General features: G+C 40.3%; 1 protein-coding gene across 1 annotated transcript in view; it reads right to left on the bottom strand.

Annotated features, from left to right (window-relative positions):
- Nucleotides 1-20,326, bottom strand: part of LOC116947627 (kinesin-like protein KIF28) — a 59,756-nt gene that overhangs the window by 5,421 nt on the left and 34,009 nt on the right. Inside the window, exons 6-13 of the mRNA XM_032963598.2 lie at nt 15,433-15,567; nt 10,690-10,773; nt 10,120-10,266; nt 5,473-5,541; nt 4,163-4,279; nt 3,608-3,733; nt 3,430-3,489; nt 2,976-3,032 (exon numbers count right to left, since the gene is read on the bottom strand). Of these exons, the coding sequence (XP_032819489.2) occupies nt 2,976-3,032; nt 3,430-3,489; nt 3,608-3,733; nt 4,163-4,279; nt 5,473-5,541; nt 10,120-10,266; nt 10,690-10,773; nt 15,433-15,567 (795 nt within the window). The remainder of the gene's footprint in view (nt 1-2,975; nt 3,033-3,429; nt 3,490-3,607; nt 3,734-4,162; nt 4,280-5,472; nt 5,542-10,119; nt 10,267-10,689; nt 10,774-15,432; nt 15,568-20,326) is intronic.

The following is a 20,326-nucleotide window of genomic DNA, read 5'->3' as shown; positions in this document are numbered from 1 at the left end:
TCCCCTGCTGATTTTGTACGTTCGCCCACTGACAAAGAAATGATCAGTCTATAATTTTAATAGGTTTATTTCAACAGTGAGAGACAGAATAACAACAACAAAATCCACAAAAACGCATGTTAAAAATGTTATAAATTGATTAGCATTTTAATGAGGGAAATAAGTATTTGACCCCCTCTCAATCAGAAAGATTTCTGGCTCCAAGGTGTCTTTTATACAGGTAACGAGCTGGGATTAGGAGCACACTCTTAAAGGGAGTGCTCCTAATCTCAGCTTGTTACCTGTATAAAAGACACCTGTCCACAGAAGCAATCAATCAATCAGATTCCAAACTCTCCACCATGGCCAAGACCAAAGAGCTCTCCAAGGATGTCAGGGCCAAAATTGTAGACCTACACGAGGCTGGAATGGGCTACAATACCATTGCCAAGCAGCTTGGTGAGAAGGTGACAACAGTTGGTGCGATTATTCGCAAATGGAACACAAAAGAACTGTAAATCTCCCTCGGCCTGGGGCTCCATGCAAGATCTCACCTCGTGGAGTTGCAATGATCATGAGAACGGTGAGGAATCAGCCCAGATCTACACGGGAGGATCTTGTCAATGATTTCAAGGCAGCTGGGACCATAGTCACCAAGAAAATAATTGGTAACACACTACGCCGTGAAGGACTGAAATCCTGCAGCGCCCGCAAGGTCCCCCTGCTCAAGAAAGCACATATAAATGCCCGTCTGAAGTTTGCCAATGAACATCTTAATGATTCAGAGGACAACTGGGTGAAAGTGTTGTGGTCAGATGAGACCAAAATGGCGCTCTTTGGCATCAACTCAACTCGCCGTGTTTGGAGGAGGAGGAGGAAGAATGTTGCCTATGACCCCAAGAACACCATCCCCACCGTAAAACATGGAGGTGGAAACATTATGCTTTGGGGGTGTTTTCTGCTAAGGGGACAGGAAAACTTCACCGCATCAAAGGGACGATGGACGGGGTCATGTATCGTTAAATCTTGGGTGATAACCTCCTTCCCTCAGCCAGGGCATTGAAAATGGGTCATGGATGGGTATTCCAGCATGACAATGACCCAAAACACACGGCCAAGGCAACAAAGGAGTGGCTCAAGAAGAAGCACATTAAGGTCCTGGAGTGGCCTAGCCAGTCTCCAGACCTTAATCCCATAGAAAATATGTGGAGGGAGCTGAAGGTTCGAGTTGCTAAACGTCAGCCTCGAAACCTTAATGACTTGGAGAAGATCTGCAAAGAGGAGTGGGACAAAATCCCTCCTGAGATGTGTGCAAACTTGGTAGCCAACTACAAAAAAACGTCTGGCCTCTGTGATTGCCAACAAGGGTTTTGCCACCAAGTACTAAGTCATGTTTTGCAAAGGGGTCAAATACGTATTTCCCTCATTAAAATGCAAATCAATTCATAACATTTTTTACATGTGTTTTTCTGGCTTTTTTGTTGTTATTCTGTCTCACTGTTCAAATAAACCTACCATTAAAATTATAGACTGATCATTTCTTTGTCAGTGGGCAAACGTACAAAATCAGCAGGGGATCAAATACTTTTTTCCCTCACTGTAGGTAGTGATTCAAGTTGCAGTTTATTGGCAATAGCATTCCAGACCCTGGGGGCATCAATAGCAAAGGCCCTTCCTCCAGTTTTTGTACGGCAATAGGGAACGTGAAGCTGGTAAATGAGCGAAGACCTGAGGTCAAATTTGTTCTTTGAAACAGAGAGGAGATCCAGCAGGTAGTCTGCGGATTTTTTGTAAGTACATCGTGAATAAATAAGATCTGGTGCACAAGCCGTCGAACATTAAGAGATGTTAAGTTTGACCCAATGTAGAGATGACAGTGGTGAGTCCTATATGGGCAGTTCAATGTAAATCTTAAGGCCGAGTGATAACTTGTAAAGAGACGTCAATTACATTAACTAGCCAAGTGCTAAAAAGCCAATTAAACTGGGAGTTTCTATTGGTAAGTGTAATTTAGAAACATCCAATAGGAAAACCCCTTTAACATCCTACTAATATTAAAAATAATCTATGCCTTAAGTTTCCTGGCTGGCAGCTGGCTGCTGGCTGGGCTCCTCTCCATCACAACAATAATTATATTCTGTGGGCCGTTGCCATTTTAAACAGGATTATTCTTGTAACATATAAACATTGCGTTGACTCACATTGAAACGGTGGAAGAATTTCGTAAGATATATAACAGCGATACCACAGAGGCAAGACTAACAAATACAGAAGACTGACAGAGTTAATTTAAGATTGCATGAACGTTTAAATTTGTCCTCCTATTAATGTAATTATTTTGCCAGCATATTCTCTGAATCTTAGAAAATGTAAAACGACCTCACAATCTATATTATCTTGCCTTTTTGTTGCAACAAAACAGCAGATTACTTATATGGGGCCTGGGGGTTGTCACACGTGAGGGGGGTGGGGTTGTGGGGGGCACTCAGGGGTGGACAGGTGGGGGCCCTCGTACTATGAGGGGTCCTTCCACTCGTTTTAAATGAACTTTTACTTACGTGGGAATGTGTTGTTAAATGTTTACAGTGACTCAAGTTAAAACTCTATCCACACTTTAAAACACGACCAGGAAACCGGCCAAAATCATAAACATTTCACGGTCACTTTCCGTAAGGCACGTGTAAGCATTGTTTTTTAATTCCTGGCTCAACACGATGGTGAACAAAAAAGGTAAGCGATTATTCAGACCCAGCCCATTTTGTAACTCTCCTTACCAAAATTATATATTTATATTTATTTCACAATAAATTATGAGCAGGCAAATCATGCTCTATTGCTGCACTAAACATAGATGCAAGTCAGAATTGGCACTCTTATTCTTTGACATTTACACCAAATTTTGAAGGGTGACTAAAATCCAGCCTTTGACTCAATGATCATGTGTAGTCATATTCATTTCACAGTCAGTGCGCAAATAAACGAATAGGCGAACTTACTAAGACAACTGTTGCACGATCCCGATGTGCTTGATAAACAAAGTCTGACAGAACAATCTGTAAAACAATGTAACAAAAGATTTCCATCGTCGTCAACAACAGCAAAATAAAAACACATGAAAATAAAAGTTAATTCACACCACCTTCATCAGAGTTACCCTGGGTGAATAAGATTGAGCAGGTGGAACACTCAACTTGTCTGAGAAAACGAATTTAATGACTCCTGCAGGTGACACATGTTCTCATACAGAACACACGCTCGACTAATGCGACTCTCAGATTGACACAGCACAACTGTTTTCCTGGTTCTCTTGGGAGGAGAAAATGGTACGTTTTGTCGAGTATTATGAACAGCAATGGTGCATATTCCCAATTGTTTTCCAGTCCTTGTGTGAGCAATGCAAACATAGCAAGCAACTGCAATTCAATATTTTAACCACATTAAATTAATTACCAGTTTCCGCTCGGCTTCCTCCAGTTGCCGCACCGTTTCAGCATCCTGGATATAAAACATCTGAAAACACAGTTTGTCAGTGCCAATGTGACCACATTAATAGATTATGGATATTTAATTGCACGTTCAAATTGAAAATATAGTTTTGTGTATGCGAATCATGAGTCACTGCCGTTACATGGTTTTTGCTTGGACCCGTTTGGTCCCTTTCTTGTCCACACTGAGCTTTGTCTTCCTGCACCCTTTCAACTTGTGTTCCACAGACTTCAATGGTGAGAACAGACTTTGCAATGTAATCTAAAAACTGGAACCAAGGAAGTGAAGCAGATTGTTAATGGCACGAAAACAGATTCAGCACGATAACTATCTGTACTCATTAAGTAAACCATGTAAATATGGCCCGTGTTTTCAACATATAAAATGTGTTTACAAACTAAACTTGCAAAATAATGACAACGAAATAGCAATACTGTACACTTTCTATTCATGAAATATATTTGAGGTTGTTTCAATACATATGCCATTCTATAGCATATTTTGGTATAGTGCAACATTTAAATACTCCTCACCTATTAACTCACAGAGGCTCTTCCATTGCCAAGTCTAACATTCATGGAAAAAATAATGCCTCTGTCACCACAGAGAGAGAATGCTTATTGGTGCATGCATTTACCAACTTGGTTGCAATATGACTACAGAGAATACGTACGGTGAAGGGAAATGTATTTCAAACCTCCTCAGTGACAGGATTAAAGAAAAAGGTCTTCTCAAAGTTGTAGTCAGGGTTACTTGAGGCCACTTCTGCAGTCTCATCCTCATCTTCACAAAACAGCTTAAATCTACAGTGAGTCTGTGTATACGGGAAAAAAGTGCAAACATGAACAGTGGAATTGCAAATATTGTTCATTTTAGCAGCCAGCTTGTTTATTTGTCTGTCTAAATGCTTTATATATGTATATACCGTGTATATTATACGCTTTCCATTTCGACATTTTTTCAAAATTGAGAACAAACAAGTGGATCATGCAGCGATGGTTGGCGTGAGTTGGCACACGAGACAAAACAGGCCACGTCTCTTGCTTCTAGATCGCGTCAAAATGCAACCCGGGCCTCGATGTTTAGATTGTTTGTAATGTGTTTCTATAAGCACGAGTGAAATACACAGACGCACATTTAAAAATGCATGTTGTTACTGCCATCCCCCACCTATTATTAATTCATCGTCGTCATACCCAGCTGGATATACATACAATATCTGCCGCTGAGTGTGAACAGATGCAACGGCGTTGCCTCAGACATTAAAACGTTTCCAAACTTGATTTGAAGCTTTCGTGACTGTAGAAATCTATACTCTTTGGTTCTTTCGGTAAAGTCACGTAGGTAGAAAAATAATAGATCACGACGTTTCGATCGCAGCACAAGCAATCGTCATCAGGTGGGACAACCACAGCAAAACTACTTCAGCAGTTTTTTTCTTGCTGTGGTCCTGATGACGATTGCTTGTGTTGCGATCGAAACGTCGTGATCTATTATTTTTCTACCTACGTGACTTGTTTCGACTGCCAGGTGTGGCAATTCACGCAACCCATGCAGTTCCATTTCAATATGTGGACTGCTTTCGAGTACGAATTTTTTGCCACTTCTAAAATCCATCTCACATTATTTGTGCGCAGAATATGCGGACGTTGTCAAGCACATGGGTGAGAGGATTAAGGGACTGTAAAGCATGTGAGGATTAAGAATGTCACTGGGTGTGGGAATGACTTAGGAAAAACAGGTATTTGGGCTTGTGGGGGTTTGGTGAGGTATGTGGATTAGGAGAGGTAAAATATGGGGTGCAGGTGTTGGGAGACAGGAAAGCGTTTGGCTTTAGAGATATAAAGACAGGTGGGTGCGTTGTGGTGGTGGTGGTGGTGGTGGAGTGTGTAGCATAGATAATGGGGTGGATAGAGTTAAGGTGCTGGGAAAAGGAGTGTCATTACATCCAGATAAGAATACAGCCTCGGGCCATGGGCAGACGAACACAGGCACACCATCACTCACCTTAGTGAAGTGCTCAGGAATACCTCGGGCTCCCAAAATCCTTATTAGGAGGTGCAGTTGCTTGCCAATCTGCAATGCAAAGTATCACTATTAGATTCGCCCAGGGACTCCATTGGTCGAAAATCAACCGGAGGAGACGCAAAGCTTACGTAATGCTGAATGATTTTCAGTTATATTTTAAAATCACAAACACATGCTGCTGGTACAATGGCAATTACTCAACGAATATATTTGACTCAAGTAGGCAAACGGTCATCCGTGGTTCCTGTAAAACATCTGCTCAAGGTTATCTTTTTAATGTGAAAATAAGAATACTTTCTCTTAAATAATTAAATACAATCGAATTTTTCATACAGCTTTTAATCCTAAAAAGATATGAAAATACATGCGCAACAGTTACTCAAACCGCTGTGGTTTGGCAATCAGGATATGTGAGCAACTTTAAAGAGATGTTGTTAATTGCACAACATTCAATTATAGCAGATCATCCTTCAAATTAACCAACACATTTTTTGTAAATGTGTAAAATTATTTTATGCTCGAATGAGCATTGACATGGTGCTCAGATTCTATTTACAGCCCTCAGCCAGCTGTGGATCCCTCATCTCTTTGCTAGGGGAAAGTTTCTGCAGTTGACAACCACAGTTCTGGCAAATCGCCTGATGAATCTGGTTGTAATTACAAGGGAAACGTCGTACTCAAGTTGTAAGTGTTGTGGATGTCCTCTCCAACACATCGGTGTGCTGAAGCAGTAACTAATTGGCACGTTTTATTTACATGACGAACTTTACTAATTCGCTGTCGGGTGGTGGTGGGTTAACGACACATTTATATTTACGTAATCTAACCTCAAAACACCTTAATAACAAACACCGTTGTCTTCCCTACAAAGTGGTACCTGTGTTATCGACTCAGCAGGGATGATGAGCTGATTCAACTCACAACCATTATTTGAACACGCAACATTTATTAATTGAGCTTGGAACTTATAAGTATGAAAATATGCGTATCGGATGCAAAATTTAATAATCGTTCAAATGCACACTTATGCATTGCAAACATTGTTATTAAAATCTGAATGTTTTCATAACAATTGTACAAAATTCGGGAACATAAACTTAATTTGGAAAATGAAACAACGTGATGTTTTATTTTTGTTTTAACCCTAATTATTATGTTTGGGAACATGTTTAGATAAATAGAATACATTGAGAACGACTGTGTTCTTTCTATTACAAATATTAATTATTTACATTTCAAATTGTGAAATACAGTATATCAAATCAAACAATATATTATTTTCCCATGTTGATTCTACTCAACACAAGTAAAAGAAAAAAACAAGCTTCTCTAATTTTCTGCAAGAAATGTTTTTACATATTTGAGCTAAATAGCCACAATCCTTCAACAATGTGATGATATAGATGACTTTTTTTACAACATTTAGACAGATAAATTGGCTGTGTGAGCTGGGATAACGAACAATTAATAATAATCTCATGCTTATTGTGTCTTCCTCCAAAGTTCAGAATAGCTTAACGCATATAACATTCTGACTCAATATTTAGAAACGATGGACATGGAATATAATGACTAGGAGCCGATGGATCCAATAATTAAAATCAATGTCTTATTAGTATACTCTTTGGTTATTTCGGTAAAGTAACGTGGGTAGAAAAATAAAATAAACCAAAAATAATATATCACGACGTTTCGATCACAACACAAGCGGTCGTTCCCTGTTAACAGCTGTTAACAGCTCTCTCGCTGGTTCAGCAGCACGGACAAAAAATATAATCCAGCACCCCTTGTTGTAACAGCTCTCTCGCTGGTTCAGCAGTTCCACTGCTGGATTATATTTTTTTCTGCCTGAGGACGACCGCTTGTGTTGCGATCGAAACGTCGTGATATTATTTTATTTTTCTACCTACGTGACTTTACCGAAAGAACCAATAGTATGGATTCCTGCAGTCGCGAAAGCTTCAAATCTTATTAGTATATTTGGTATTAAAAGGATCACGTAACTCACTTTAATGCTGAACATGTTCCAATAGAATAATGCACCCATGTCAAGTCTCAATGATTAGTTTCTCATGGCAGTGCAATGGATTGTTGTTGACCTTAAAATAACACTCAGCTTCAAGCAATGAAGTGCACCCGAAGCTCCCGATATTTCAGGTGTTACGTAAGTCAGCTCCAAAAGATGTCTTAACTTACAACCTTTCTACAAAAAAATAGCGGGCAACTAATAACTGTCCAAGATAAACATTATAATTTCAATTTAAAGCTTTCGTGACTGCAGTGATTCATATTCTTGGTTCTTTCGGTAAAGTCACGTTGAAGGGAAACAATGTTTCTTGCCGTTGGTTTTCACACCTGATGATGACTGTTTGTGTTACAGTCGAAACGTCGTGAGAATTTTATTGTTTTATGTATATTTTATTATTTTATTGTTTCCCTTCAACGTGACTTTACCGAAAGAACCAAGAATATTATAATTTCATTTACTATGGTGGTCCTCACGAAGTGGTGGTGTGCATTAGCTTATTGTTGCAATGCAAACTTATTTAGTTATCCCCCTTTTTTATGCAAAAGTACACTTGCCCTCGCCTGCTGTACGACAGGCAAATATTTCTGTGCCTCGGTTTCTTGGGTTTCCCTCTATTTCTTGCGTTTTCTCTTTCGGTTTCTTGAGGTTTCCACCAGGGTTTCCAGTAGTAATCTCACTGATTTGAACCCTTTGGAGTTGACATGTACTATCATGTGTACTTGATTTTGCAACAAAAGAGTAAATGTAAGATATTCCGATTTAAAAGTGATGTTTACAGTATGCCAGTCCACAGTAATAATTGTGATATCAAGTGATGTATTTGGAAAGACACATCTAATGAGATCACAGACACTATATGCATCATGAAGGATGCACAGCCATCATCAGGCTGGGTTTGTGACAGAGAGCCTGTCATTGGCTCAATTTATATGGATGCAGACGGTGGTTAAAAGGTGTGGTGAAGGCATTTAAAAGTAAGTAACGCATAGATAGAAAGCAGAGATGTTATAAATTAAAATAAGTTTAAGGAAGGGAATAATTTTTGCAAGTGAAAATTTAGATCATAAGTCATCAGATGATCATATATTTGCACGAAAAATACTTGTTTTACATGGAGAGACGGATAAACGAAGGAGACATTGACATATATTTTGTGACATTATGAGCAGAGTAATTTGTATTTTTGGAGAGATACAAAAATACAATCATTATTTTTATACACAATACACATTCAAGCAAATCGTATTATGGGTAGCAGGGTGCCTCACAGAAATAGGTTATTGGGTTTGATTCCCAACTTGAGCAGCTTTGTGCGTGGAGTTTGTATGTTTGTATGTATGGATGTTTTGTATATGGAGTTTGTATGTTTGTATGTATGGATGTTTTGTATATGGAGTTTGTATGTTTGTATGTATGGATGTTTTGTATATGGAGTTTGTATGTTTGTATGTATGGATGTTTTGTATATGGAGTTTGTATGTTTTCCCCCTGTCTGTATGGGTTTCCTCCGGATTTCCGAGTTTCCTCCCATAACTAAAAAACAAAAAAGTAACCGGTGTTGCCAAAACATTCTGATGCTGAAAAGTGACCTGCAAAATACTCAATTGGGGTTACATTAGGTCTCAGGACCAAACCCTGGCTGAACCCTCCTGTCAAATAGTGTTCATATCAATAAGGCTTTCCTGAGGAAAGAAACGTAGTAGTAGTAGTAATATTACATAATAACATTAATTTAAGAGTTCCCCTTGCTTTCACTAAAATTTAGGACCAGTCATTGATCACAGTGGTCCCTCAGCTGAATGTGTCATACTGAGAGGACTGCCCATGAAAAAAAAATCTGCATTTGATATTTTGCTGGCCCTGCATCAGAGGAGCACAAATAACCACTGTGCAAATGTTACAGAACATCAATTGGAGCCTCAATGTAAAATCTCTGCGGTATTCTGAATACTAAAATCCATTTCTGGTGTCTTGTATTCAAGGCAGAATTTTATTCTTGGCAAGCTACATGCTTAAATCAGAATTTTAGACTGGGATGGACATACATATAAATAAAAACACACTACTGTATACCAGTTTTTACATGTGTATTTGTTATATTTATTTGTAAACTTTATTATTACTTTATTCTTCTAGCATAACAACGGACGAATGATCTAAACTTGTGCAACAGTTATGTGATAGTGTCACAGATTACCTAATTAACGGTTGCTTAATTAAGACTTTAGGCGATGTATTCTTGGCAGATTTGTGATGTAAACATCAAATAAACATTGTAAGTACAAATTAATGGAACATAATTTAACAGGAAGGAGCAAATTCAAATATAACATCATGTTTATTTATACTCGAAAGCCACATCCGGTCCATTTTGAAATGCATTAAAACCAACAATGAGAACAATATTTTCTGACTTCAAAATAAAAGAACGCAAGCGGTCCATTTTAACTGCTATGAGTGGGAGATGTTGAAATACGTATTTAGCAATGTCAGCCTATTGTAAAGCTGTGTCTTTGTGAAACCTGCTCCTTCTTTCCAAAACAGCCATCACAGGAACGGGGCGCAGCCCATGAAAAGTCAGAGTGAACGGCGCTCACCATTGCTGCTCCTACCAGCTCGTTTGGATCGCCGACTTGTTGCCGTTTTGGCGCACCATCAGAGTCACACGGCTGGATGAGCACACGCAGGTGCCCCTGCTTCTGCCCATGACAATCCAGCACGGGGTAAGTCTCGCTAACCGCCAGCTGTCCAGAGAGGGGAGAACACAACGACGAATTTCAAATTCACTACGGATTATGTTGAAGCAAGCTTTGGCGGTTGCTTTGTTCCCATAACGGGCAACGCAGCTAGTAATAAAATAAGTAAATCATCCGTTTCTATTGTTGTCGTTGGGGGGTTTAAACAGGTGTGTAAAGAGAACATCTTCCAGCACTTACGAAGGAAGGTCACAACTTTTGCTTGGGGGGTTTCTGTGGAGGCATCGATACAATCAAAATACGTGCATATCTAGCAAGCTGTTCCCGGTGCTCTTCTGCCAAGGGCACAATTCTTGCCCGTGAGTGATTAGAGAAAGCCAGGTGGACAGAGACACAGACAACCAGGCATCAAAGGCCTCTCATGAATTACTACTGTCCTGTCTCGCGTTTCCTCCCTCAGCGTCCTCTTACCTGGTGGGAAAGAGGCTGCAGGGCGACCTGGACCACACCCACAGACACGGTGCTCTCCGGACATTCCCAAAACGGGTCCTTGTCCTGCATCGGGAGCAACAGCAGCACTGCATGAGCACATGTTTAGCCTCCGTATTGAGTAAACCAAATGGAGTGTTTCACTTCTTAACAAAATACAGAGCTTGAAGCATGCACAAATAAAAAAAAGTGTATATAATGGAGTGCATTGCCTTAAATGTGATCATGTTTAATGGCTGTATTCACAATTTTACTATGAAATGAATCACACCAATTGAGAAATGATATTTCTACTTCTTCATACTTAAACTCTATTTGACAGATATATAAATACAAAGTGTCATTGATGTCATTGTTGATGTTGCAAGCTCTTGGAATATTCTACTTCCAACATTGCAGGGTCACATCATGTCTCCTCTGATATAAAATACTGGTACGATAAGTTACAATGTTATAAGAAATAGTTTTGCATTACTTGTAAAAATACTAGGTGCCTTTTGTTGTATTTTATGACTCACTGCTTATCCAAAAGCAGATGTTCTTTGGCACGTCTCTGGCTTAATTTTGGCTGAACTCTGCTGCTTCTTGAAAACGTGTTCCCAAGGGCAACCTTTTTTGGCAAATATTCTGGCTGTACAGAATATGCCCACGGCCTTAAATGCCCTGATTCCCTATGACTACACTTTGTCCAGGCAAAACGGCGCATAGAAAATTCTGGATTCCATTTGAACAAAAGTACCTTTTTTAAAATCTTGACTTAAAGCTTTCGTGACTGCAGGAATTCATACTCTTTGGGTCTTTCGGTAAAGTCACGTAGATAGAAAAATAAAAATCACGATGTTTCGATCGCAACACAAGCAATCGTCTTCAGGTGAAAAAATACAGCAGGCTATATCTTCTTGCCTCAGCAGTCCGCCTGCTGTATTTTTTCACCTGAAGACGATTGCTGTGTTGCGATTGAACGTCGTGATTAATTTTTTGTATTTTTCTATCTACGTGACTTTACCAAAAGACCCAAAGAGTACCTTTATTTAACCGATATCCTGGCAACTCCTTACAAAAAGAAAATTGCAAAAAGAAAAAAGTTAGAATTTTTCCGTTCTAAGACTTGCAGAGTTTACAGGACCCTGACAGCAACAGGAGATGTATGACCATTAATGGCCGACGTATGGCTTAATGGCTCCCTCGTTTAGCACATGGTAGTGTCTGGTTTGTTAAATTAAAAACATTCTCATCCTTCGAGATCTGGAATGTTTCCAGTTGCAATCTAACAAAGATGTATAAAATAAAAATTGTCTGTGATACTCCTCAGATGTAGCAGTCACATTGGCCCAGTCTCTCCCAGTGCGAAAGCTCTCTGCTCTGACCTAGTTTCAGGTTGAATGACCACCTTTAATCACTCTTGGAATCTGTGAATCCATCCCAACTTATCTCATCTCCCAGACACTCTCGACCTCGTAATCTTTAACACCGAGTCCATTGTTCTCACCACCCTTTCTCCAGTCATGTTTAGAGACAACCACCTTACTATTTTTTTTGTTTCCCAAGATTCTCCTTCCAGGTCTCAAATCTAATTTGACACCACAAGACAACTGTATGCTTCACTTATTCACTCTCATAGTGTGTGTCCATCAATCTTTGCTTCATGGACCACCAAACATCCCTCTTATGAACATTAAAGTGCCACATTTTCTATTTTTTTTACGTTTAACTTCTTTCGCACCTAACTTAGCCAACCGTGATAATTATCACGGTCAACTGATTATAATCGGAGGTGTGGGAAAAGGACAACAAGCTAAATACAAAAAAACTGTTCTAAAGCAATACGTTTTTAATTTAGATTTCAAAGTGCATAGCTCCAGTGGCTTACCAAATCGGAAGAAGAGCATTCCAGACGGCTGCACAAAAGCATCTGAAAGTGTGTGATACAGGGACCATCTTTTGACCATCTTTGTTCGATGTTTCCTGATATTTAAAATGGGCCATTTAGTCATCGGTGCTTATCTCCTGTTAACATAGCCCTACAAAGTCTGTGGTGGAAATTCCATATTCCTATGGCAGAGAGGACGAGTTTATTCATATGAGAAATTGCTGTTGGCTTCCTCACCCCCCCATCCTTGCATAAAAAGTAGTACTGATTGTATCAACCCCGGAGGGAGGGTTGGATAGATGATGGGCTGAGTCAATCATCTCAATGGCAACCAGGAGTTGAACCTGCGACCTTCTGATTGCGAGTCACTCACTGCTCTACGGCTGGGTTCAAGCCCTGGGTCTGGGTGGTCTCTGTCTCTACTGATGTGAATGATGTTACCCCTCTGAAGACTCCAGCCCCTTGGTAAGACAGCTGTTTTGTGTGAGCGAAAAACCATTGACTTAAAATTTTATGAACTTTTAATTGTTATACGGATGATGTATAAATATGATCTTGAAATCCACTACCAGACCTCAAATGCTCATATTAAATAAAATCAGTCAGCCCTCGTGAGAGCCACATCAGATCTCTACTTGGGTCTCATCACAAATGGTGCTAGAAAATCGAAATCCCTTTCAGCATTGTAAACTTCCTCATGCATTCCCCCCATAACCGCACTTCCTCCACTACTTGCTCAGTTGCCAAGTGTGAACAACTCGCCTCCTCATTTTATGAAAAGGTCGAGAATAATAGCAATGGTATTTTAGTGTTTGACTCTCCATCTATTAACTGTCCTTCTGTCTCCTTACTTTTTTAAAGCTGACATACCTCAGTAACCAAAATAAGCTCAAGCCTAAAAACACGTTCTCTTCTCGATCCAGTGCCCACCAAACTCATCCCTCACTGCGTACCCACCCTGTTCCCGTACGCTACCATCAATGCCTCCATCTCATCCAGTACCATTCCATTCCCTCTCAAGACTGCCGCTGCCACTGCTGTCGTGACTTCCATCCTGAAAAATACCCCAAGTTGATTCCAAAATCCTTGAAAATGTCCATCTCATCTTAAGGCACCCTTTCTTTAGAAAAGTCCAAAAATAGGTCATGTTATTCTTTGGGTCTTTCGGTAAAGTCACGTAGATAGGTTGAAAAAATGATGACGTTTCGATCACAACACAAACGATCCTCATCAGGAGGGACGTTTCGATCACAACACGAGCGATCCTCATCAGGAGGAGAAAAGAGGAAAGCTGCTGAGGCAGACTGTTTTGAAGGTTTAAAATGGGTGTAGCCCAAAGGTCATAAAAAAAATTGGGCGGGGTTAGTGATGTTAATGTGATAAATTAGCATATTCGTTGGGTCTTTCGGTAAAGTCACGTAGATAGGTTCAAAGAAAATAACAAAAAAACTACGACGTTTCGATTGCAATATTCTTCAGCTAAATATTGCCAAAACTGAAGCGCTGCTCATCGGCAAGAAGTCCAGAATCAGTAAATACTCCTGACTGAGTGACTCCTACACTCTGAAATTGCACTGGCGAAGAGTGTGTCATTAATCCTGACCCCGTTCCAAAATGGCTGCACACAAAACTCCAATCATATAAAATTTGTTTTGCACTTGATTTGGCATATCTCAGCTCGGAGATATATATTTTTTATTGGTTTCACCATCATGCGAGACCTACACAAGCAGTGTGTGAGAAAAAGTGTGTCTCTTGCTTTATAAACGATAAAAGGACCTCTTGAAGTATTTTTCTGAAGTCGTGTTAAAATTCTCTCACAAGCTGTTCGCTGACACGTGGGAATGCTGCTGTAAGATTTTAAAATGGATATTCGTCTCATGACGTAATGCTAATTTCACAATTAGAATTTGTTGGAATACAAAGACAATAAACACTTCCAAAAGTAAGCATATATAAACTTTGATGTCTGAATAAACACAATTAATCGAGGGACTTAAAGCAAAACTATTTTGAAGCAATCTTATCCACATTACAATTTTAGTGTTGATTAAATATATGTACGTGCAGTATTTTCATTCTGTAAGTTGTTGTATGAAGTGCATAATGCACTGTATATAATACTTGACACTGATATCAAGCATAGCTGCTATATTTGTCACGCACGTGGTGCCAATCGCCGGACTTTGAAGCGGTTTTGCTGGTTTCGTCGGATCAGCCCAGGACCGTCGGATAATTGCGCGCTGGATAATCGATTAACTGAATTGTTTTCCTGTGAAACCCTGCTCCATGCACATTTAAACAGGGGGCTCCGACTTGACGTTAAGATCATGTCGTCAACGTTGGAATTTAAGGACACCTCCTCTGCTACGCATACACGATGTCTGTGATTCACCAACCCCACTCACACAGTGGTCCTTAACAGACATGTTCTTCTTTTATATGGATGTGAATTGAGCAACTATAAATCTACATCTAGGTAAAAAATCCAGCTGCTGGCTTTAGAGGATAATGAGTGAATCGCTCATGCCCTCGGTGATTACTCGCAGTGGACATGAGCTCACATAGAGAGCCATAGACTCACAATGTATTCCAGTCACATTTGGGCGATTATTTTATTTTCCGGTTGTGGAAAATGTCATCTGCCACGGTCAATCATAAATACAGTGTATGGGAGCAGTGAGCTTCCTGATGGCTGGATGATGGGATTCTCGATGTGGTGCTTATTCGGGATGATGGCATTTTCCCAGTTTTTCCTCCACCAATCTCTGACGTTACAGACAGGTGCAAGTTCACTTATTCAGTGATGCAGTCGCTTGTGTGTGAGGTGCAGTGTTGCTGCTCTGCTTTATTACCCGGGGCAGATCCCAGTCGTCGCCCTGCAGGTACCGCTGGTACATCTCTTGCATAAGAAACCGTCTGCCCAGGAACTCCCTCGGGCGCAGCAGGAATTCCAGGCCAGATGCCAGGTGTGTCATCTTAACACGCACCTGTCACACAGTCCACATCCACATTCCTCCTAGTATGGCTTTCAACAGTTTGTATTTCTTTATTATATATATATTTTCTTGCATCCCAAGTTGTAGTGATGAGAATTCCCAACTCTAAGTACCCTACAAAGATTAATGTTACATGTATCAAGTTCCATTGTATTACTTTGTTTAAGATCCGTCATTGCTTCATATTCAATCACACACTTCCAGTAAGTTGCGTTACCGCTATGACAGCCTTAAGGCCAAGTAAAACTTGTATTCTTGGAATTGTAGGTGCTTTGGTAAAAAAAAAATGGTTCTATACCAATGCTGTCACTATATATATACACACACACGCATATTTTTTTTTAAATCAGACATTTCATGGAAATAAATGCTAAATCAGTGGCCTTTCTGGCATTTTTCAAGGAAACTGTGGTCAAATGGGAATCTAATTTTAATGTAAAACACAAGTCCATTCTTTCAGCGGAACCATATGGTATTTTACCATTTATATTCATTAGTTTGGCATCTACTTCTGTCTCTTCTATACATGTCTCAGCCTCTCTGTGCACTGCGTTGCACCACTATCCGAGTCGTTAACCTCGCATTCAATACACTTTCAGAGCCAGGGTGAACATCTGACTCCGACGTATTTAATTCATTGAACGAGGTAAAATTGATGGAAAAACACACTACAAAATACAGCATGTTAATACTTGGAATATCAATACAATGAACACTGCAGCATCATAATATTGTCTGAGATAACATGAAACTCAACAATAGGTCCTGGATGGACCAGGCACCTACATTAGCACTGAATAGCTATACAAGAGAATAAGCTACTCTGTTAAATAAGGTCACATCGTGTAATCACCATACTGCAGCCTAAATGTACAGCTCTCAAGATCGCATTAAAGTTACGTGGGTACAAGTCTGACTCGACTTATTCAATTACAAGGAACATTCACAATAATGCAAGTGGCAAGCTTCGTTGTTAACTAGGTCTCATATGTATCATAACAATTTTACAGCATTATAAAGGCATTTACAGCATTATAACGGCAATCCTAACATTATAACAGCATGTCCAGTATTATAAGAACATAAATGAACTTAGAGACAATGCTTCTTAAAGTTCCACAATTAACAGATGCACCGGTCTTCACTGAAACGATATTTATGCCTCCATTTGGTACTCTGTGTAATGGCTGACACCCTACCTCATGGCTTTGGGAATCTTAAATCGTCACTTCCTGGTCACGTGACCAAACTCAACACCATCTCAGGAAATTCCTGTTTACGCACACCCCCATACCTGCCGCGAGGCAAAACAATACATGTTGGACCCTTGTACAGTGTTTCAGTGCTGGAAATAATATAACCAGCCTCAAACATTATGTAAAAATGCGAATGTAAGTCTTTCATTAAGCTGCAAAAGAGTTTCCAACCATTATATAATTTGATTTAGCTTGTTTTATAGCAGTTCATTTCCTGTTGAAAGCAGATAAATTATTATTGTGAGGCTCAAACTGAGTTGTCGAATGTAATAATTTGTCTATGGTTAAATTAATGAAAATGTGAAAAAGTTATGCCGATTTCTCAGCTGATTTTCATTTCAAATCCATCTTGTATGTAACTAATTACAATCGATAGTAATTTTCTATCCATGACTCGAATCCCTCCTCCCATGCTGATGTTACCAGCTCAGGTCATACACAGATGTAATTTACCTTATTCCTGAATGTGTTTTGATTTAATTCTGCAATGTTCCCTTCAGTCCTCCGCCAATACATTTATTTTCCATTATAATGATTCGCAGTGTTTTGTACACACTCAGTAATACTCTTAACAGAACTCTGAGAGCAACCTCTTCTAGAACAGTTCTGAATCTGGGCCCTGCATCTGTCACAGATAGACTTTACATCTCAGCAAGAATGAATATCAGATTATATATAACAATTACAGTAACTATTGTGTTCCAGATTAGCAAATGGGATGATATTAAAATCACCTCATAATGGGAACCAATGGAGACACAGGTCATCATCTATCGAATATTGAAACACTTGTAATTGACAAATGTTTAAAAATGCCACAATTCAATATGCTGCCCTTCATCTAAGATGTCCGCTTTGTGGTCCTGAATGACAGTGGGTCACAATTGTTTATTCCAGTGTTGACAACAAAATAGCATTAAGATTAGTTCTGGCAGTTCTTGCACCCATCTCTATCGGATGTGATCTTGATTTGGTAACAAATACATATACACCCACACACAAAACATCATAGTCATCAGCCATAATCTATCACATTGCAGCATGAAGGCCTCCTCAAGCCACCACCATACATCATTGTCCTGCAATGCAACAATCTGGCAAGCACCTCGACATGAGCCGATCTCATTGCTCCATCTCTGTGGTTCCCATCCTCTTGGGGTTCCACGTGCGGCCTTCTTTATTATCATGTTGTTCCAATATTCCCTGCAGTTCATTAGCATTGTACATTACAATGAGTATTCCGTCAGCAATCTGAAATGGCCAGTATTTTCTCCATTTATAAAAATGCATTTGATTCTCCATTCCAATTAGAATGGATTTAATTTTGCTGTATGAGTATGCAATTACACCCATTAAAGAGGTGCAATTAATTTCTTTGTGATTACTAGAAAGCTTTCCAGTGCTATACAAACAGCAAATGCAGTAAATAAAATGTTAATTCCTGTTGCATGAGTCACACAGTTTTCCATACAAGCACTGCGGTACTGTTTCAGCTGACAAACTAACCATGTTGAGGTGCAGTTTTAAATTGTATTTTTTCTGGAAAAGGAATTAAATTCTTGCAATTGATTCCAAACATACATTAAATATAATTCATTAGACATGATGGCATTGCTCAAAAGTGGCCAGCTATAGGATGTTTCCCCCATTGCCACAATAAAGAGCAGCTCCACACCAATTAGGCTAAAATGGACCCAGAACTTAGCGCACTCTCCCTCCAACAATAATGGTCGCTTGTGGTGCTTTTGAGTGAAACTTGGCTATCAGATTAATTATTAAAGTAATCAATTACTCTACCAATGATCGATTCAATCACTAGACCAATTTTATAACATGAAAATGGATGGAAAGTAAAGTCTGACGACTGTTGCCACATGTGCCGCTGGACGAAAGGTGATGGGTGGGGCTCAGTATTGTCACCGTGTCATGCTGACCATGGCTTTCGGGAGGCAAAATATGCAGTCTATGAGCCAGAGCAAACACTGCTATCATCCATGGTAGAAAGATGTTAGTTGGAGCGATTTATTCATAGGGCTGACGATAATAATATATTCTATAATAAGTGACTCATTTCTAATGGTGATCATATAATGCACTGTTATGGGCCACAAATGAGTTGGAACAACGAAAGATATTCCAACTTAGGAGGTACTGACAAATTAGATATCTCTTCTAGACTTGTGAATCAATGGGAGCCGCCGCCATGTTTAAAGGGGCCTGAGTAATGAACGGCAAGGTAGTAGTGGATTGCAAGTTTCAAGCTCCTCACGAGGAAGCAGTGATCGGGCAAGAGCTGGCAACAATGCTTTGCAACAGGCATTGCTCATTTGAGCAAGTAAACACTTTTATGCCTCTGGGACATACAAACAAAGTGTTACATGAAGTTCCTAATAGAGTACCACTGTTCACGTGACACTGTTTAAATAATCAGGTTAACCAATTTACCACATTTATCGACAGAGCTTTTTTCAAGAAACAAGCTTGGACTCCACCACATGATCCCACAATCTGTGGGGCAAAAAAAATTGTTGCTGGAAGGTGGCGATGTGAAAGAACTGGGCTAGTAATGGCATACATGTGTTGGGACATCCGGATAGATTAGGTGATAAATTAATAGTCAGACCGCCGATTATGCTCTTTACAGACTATGATTACACGTAACATATACCTTTATTACAACACAACAGGCATTAGTTTTCATTCTCCAGCAAATAATCCATTTAAAGATTGAAGAACATTTTTTGTGTGTAATTTTCTATTTGTATAATGAGAGAGCACCACCTGGGGGGTTACAGGGGTCATCTGCATGGCCACCGCTGGGTAACCGGTATCCAATCTGGAGTAGGGATTCGATCTAGGCCAAAGGTAACGTGCGGAGCTACGCGGAATATACGGGAACCATGCAGAAGGTTCCATGAGGGGGCATGACGGTAGGCGGAGCTTAGCTCCCCTGGGAGGCATATAAGCGGAGGCAGGAGAGGACTCGGGGTCGGTGTGGGAAGCCTCGGGTCCGGATGGCATCGCCGCTCTACCTCTCCTTGCCAACGACCACGTGGCGAACCTCCAGCGAAGCAGCAGAGAGGCGTGCCGTGGCCGTGGACGGGGACGGATCGTCAAAGTAGCGGGGAAAGCGAGAGAACTACCCAGAGAAAGAGAACGCAGAGCTGTGCAGACATACAACGGAAAGAGAAATGTCCAAGCATCTTAAGAAGAAGAACCCACCTGTTGCGTCTTCCGACGACGACGAGGCAGTGACCCAGGACCTGTCGACCCTGGGATCCATGGTCCCGGTTACAGGAACCGTGGCTGGTGAACTAGCCACGCCAGAAGCGGGCGGCGCGGCTGTGGCTTCTTCGCCGCGGCAGGTGGAAGACAGCTGGAGGAGGATGGAGGAGCAGCTGGAGTCACTGAGGATGGTGCTTCTCCAGCTGGTATCACTCGTCGCCTCATCCATGTCGTCGGGGCACCCGCAAGATGTACTGCTGAGGGGTGAC

The sequence above is a fragment of the Petromyzon marinus genome, chromosome 2 (genome assembly GCF_048934315.1).
Source record: "Petromyzon marinus isolate PM22_M1 ecotype Great Lakes invasive population chromosome 2, UKy_Petmar_22M1.pri1.0, whole genome shotgun sequence".
Classification (NCBI taxonomy): Eukaryota; Metazoa; Chordata; class Hyperoartia; order Petromyzontiformes; family Petromyzontidae; genus Petromyzon; species Petromyzon marinus.
The sequence above is the reverse complement of the archived record's forward strand: the minus strand, read 5'-3'. Positions and strand labels throughout refer to the sequence as shown.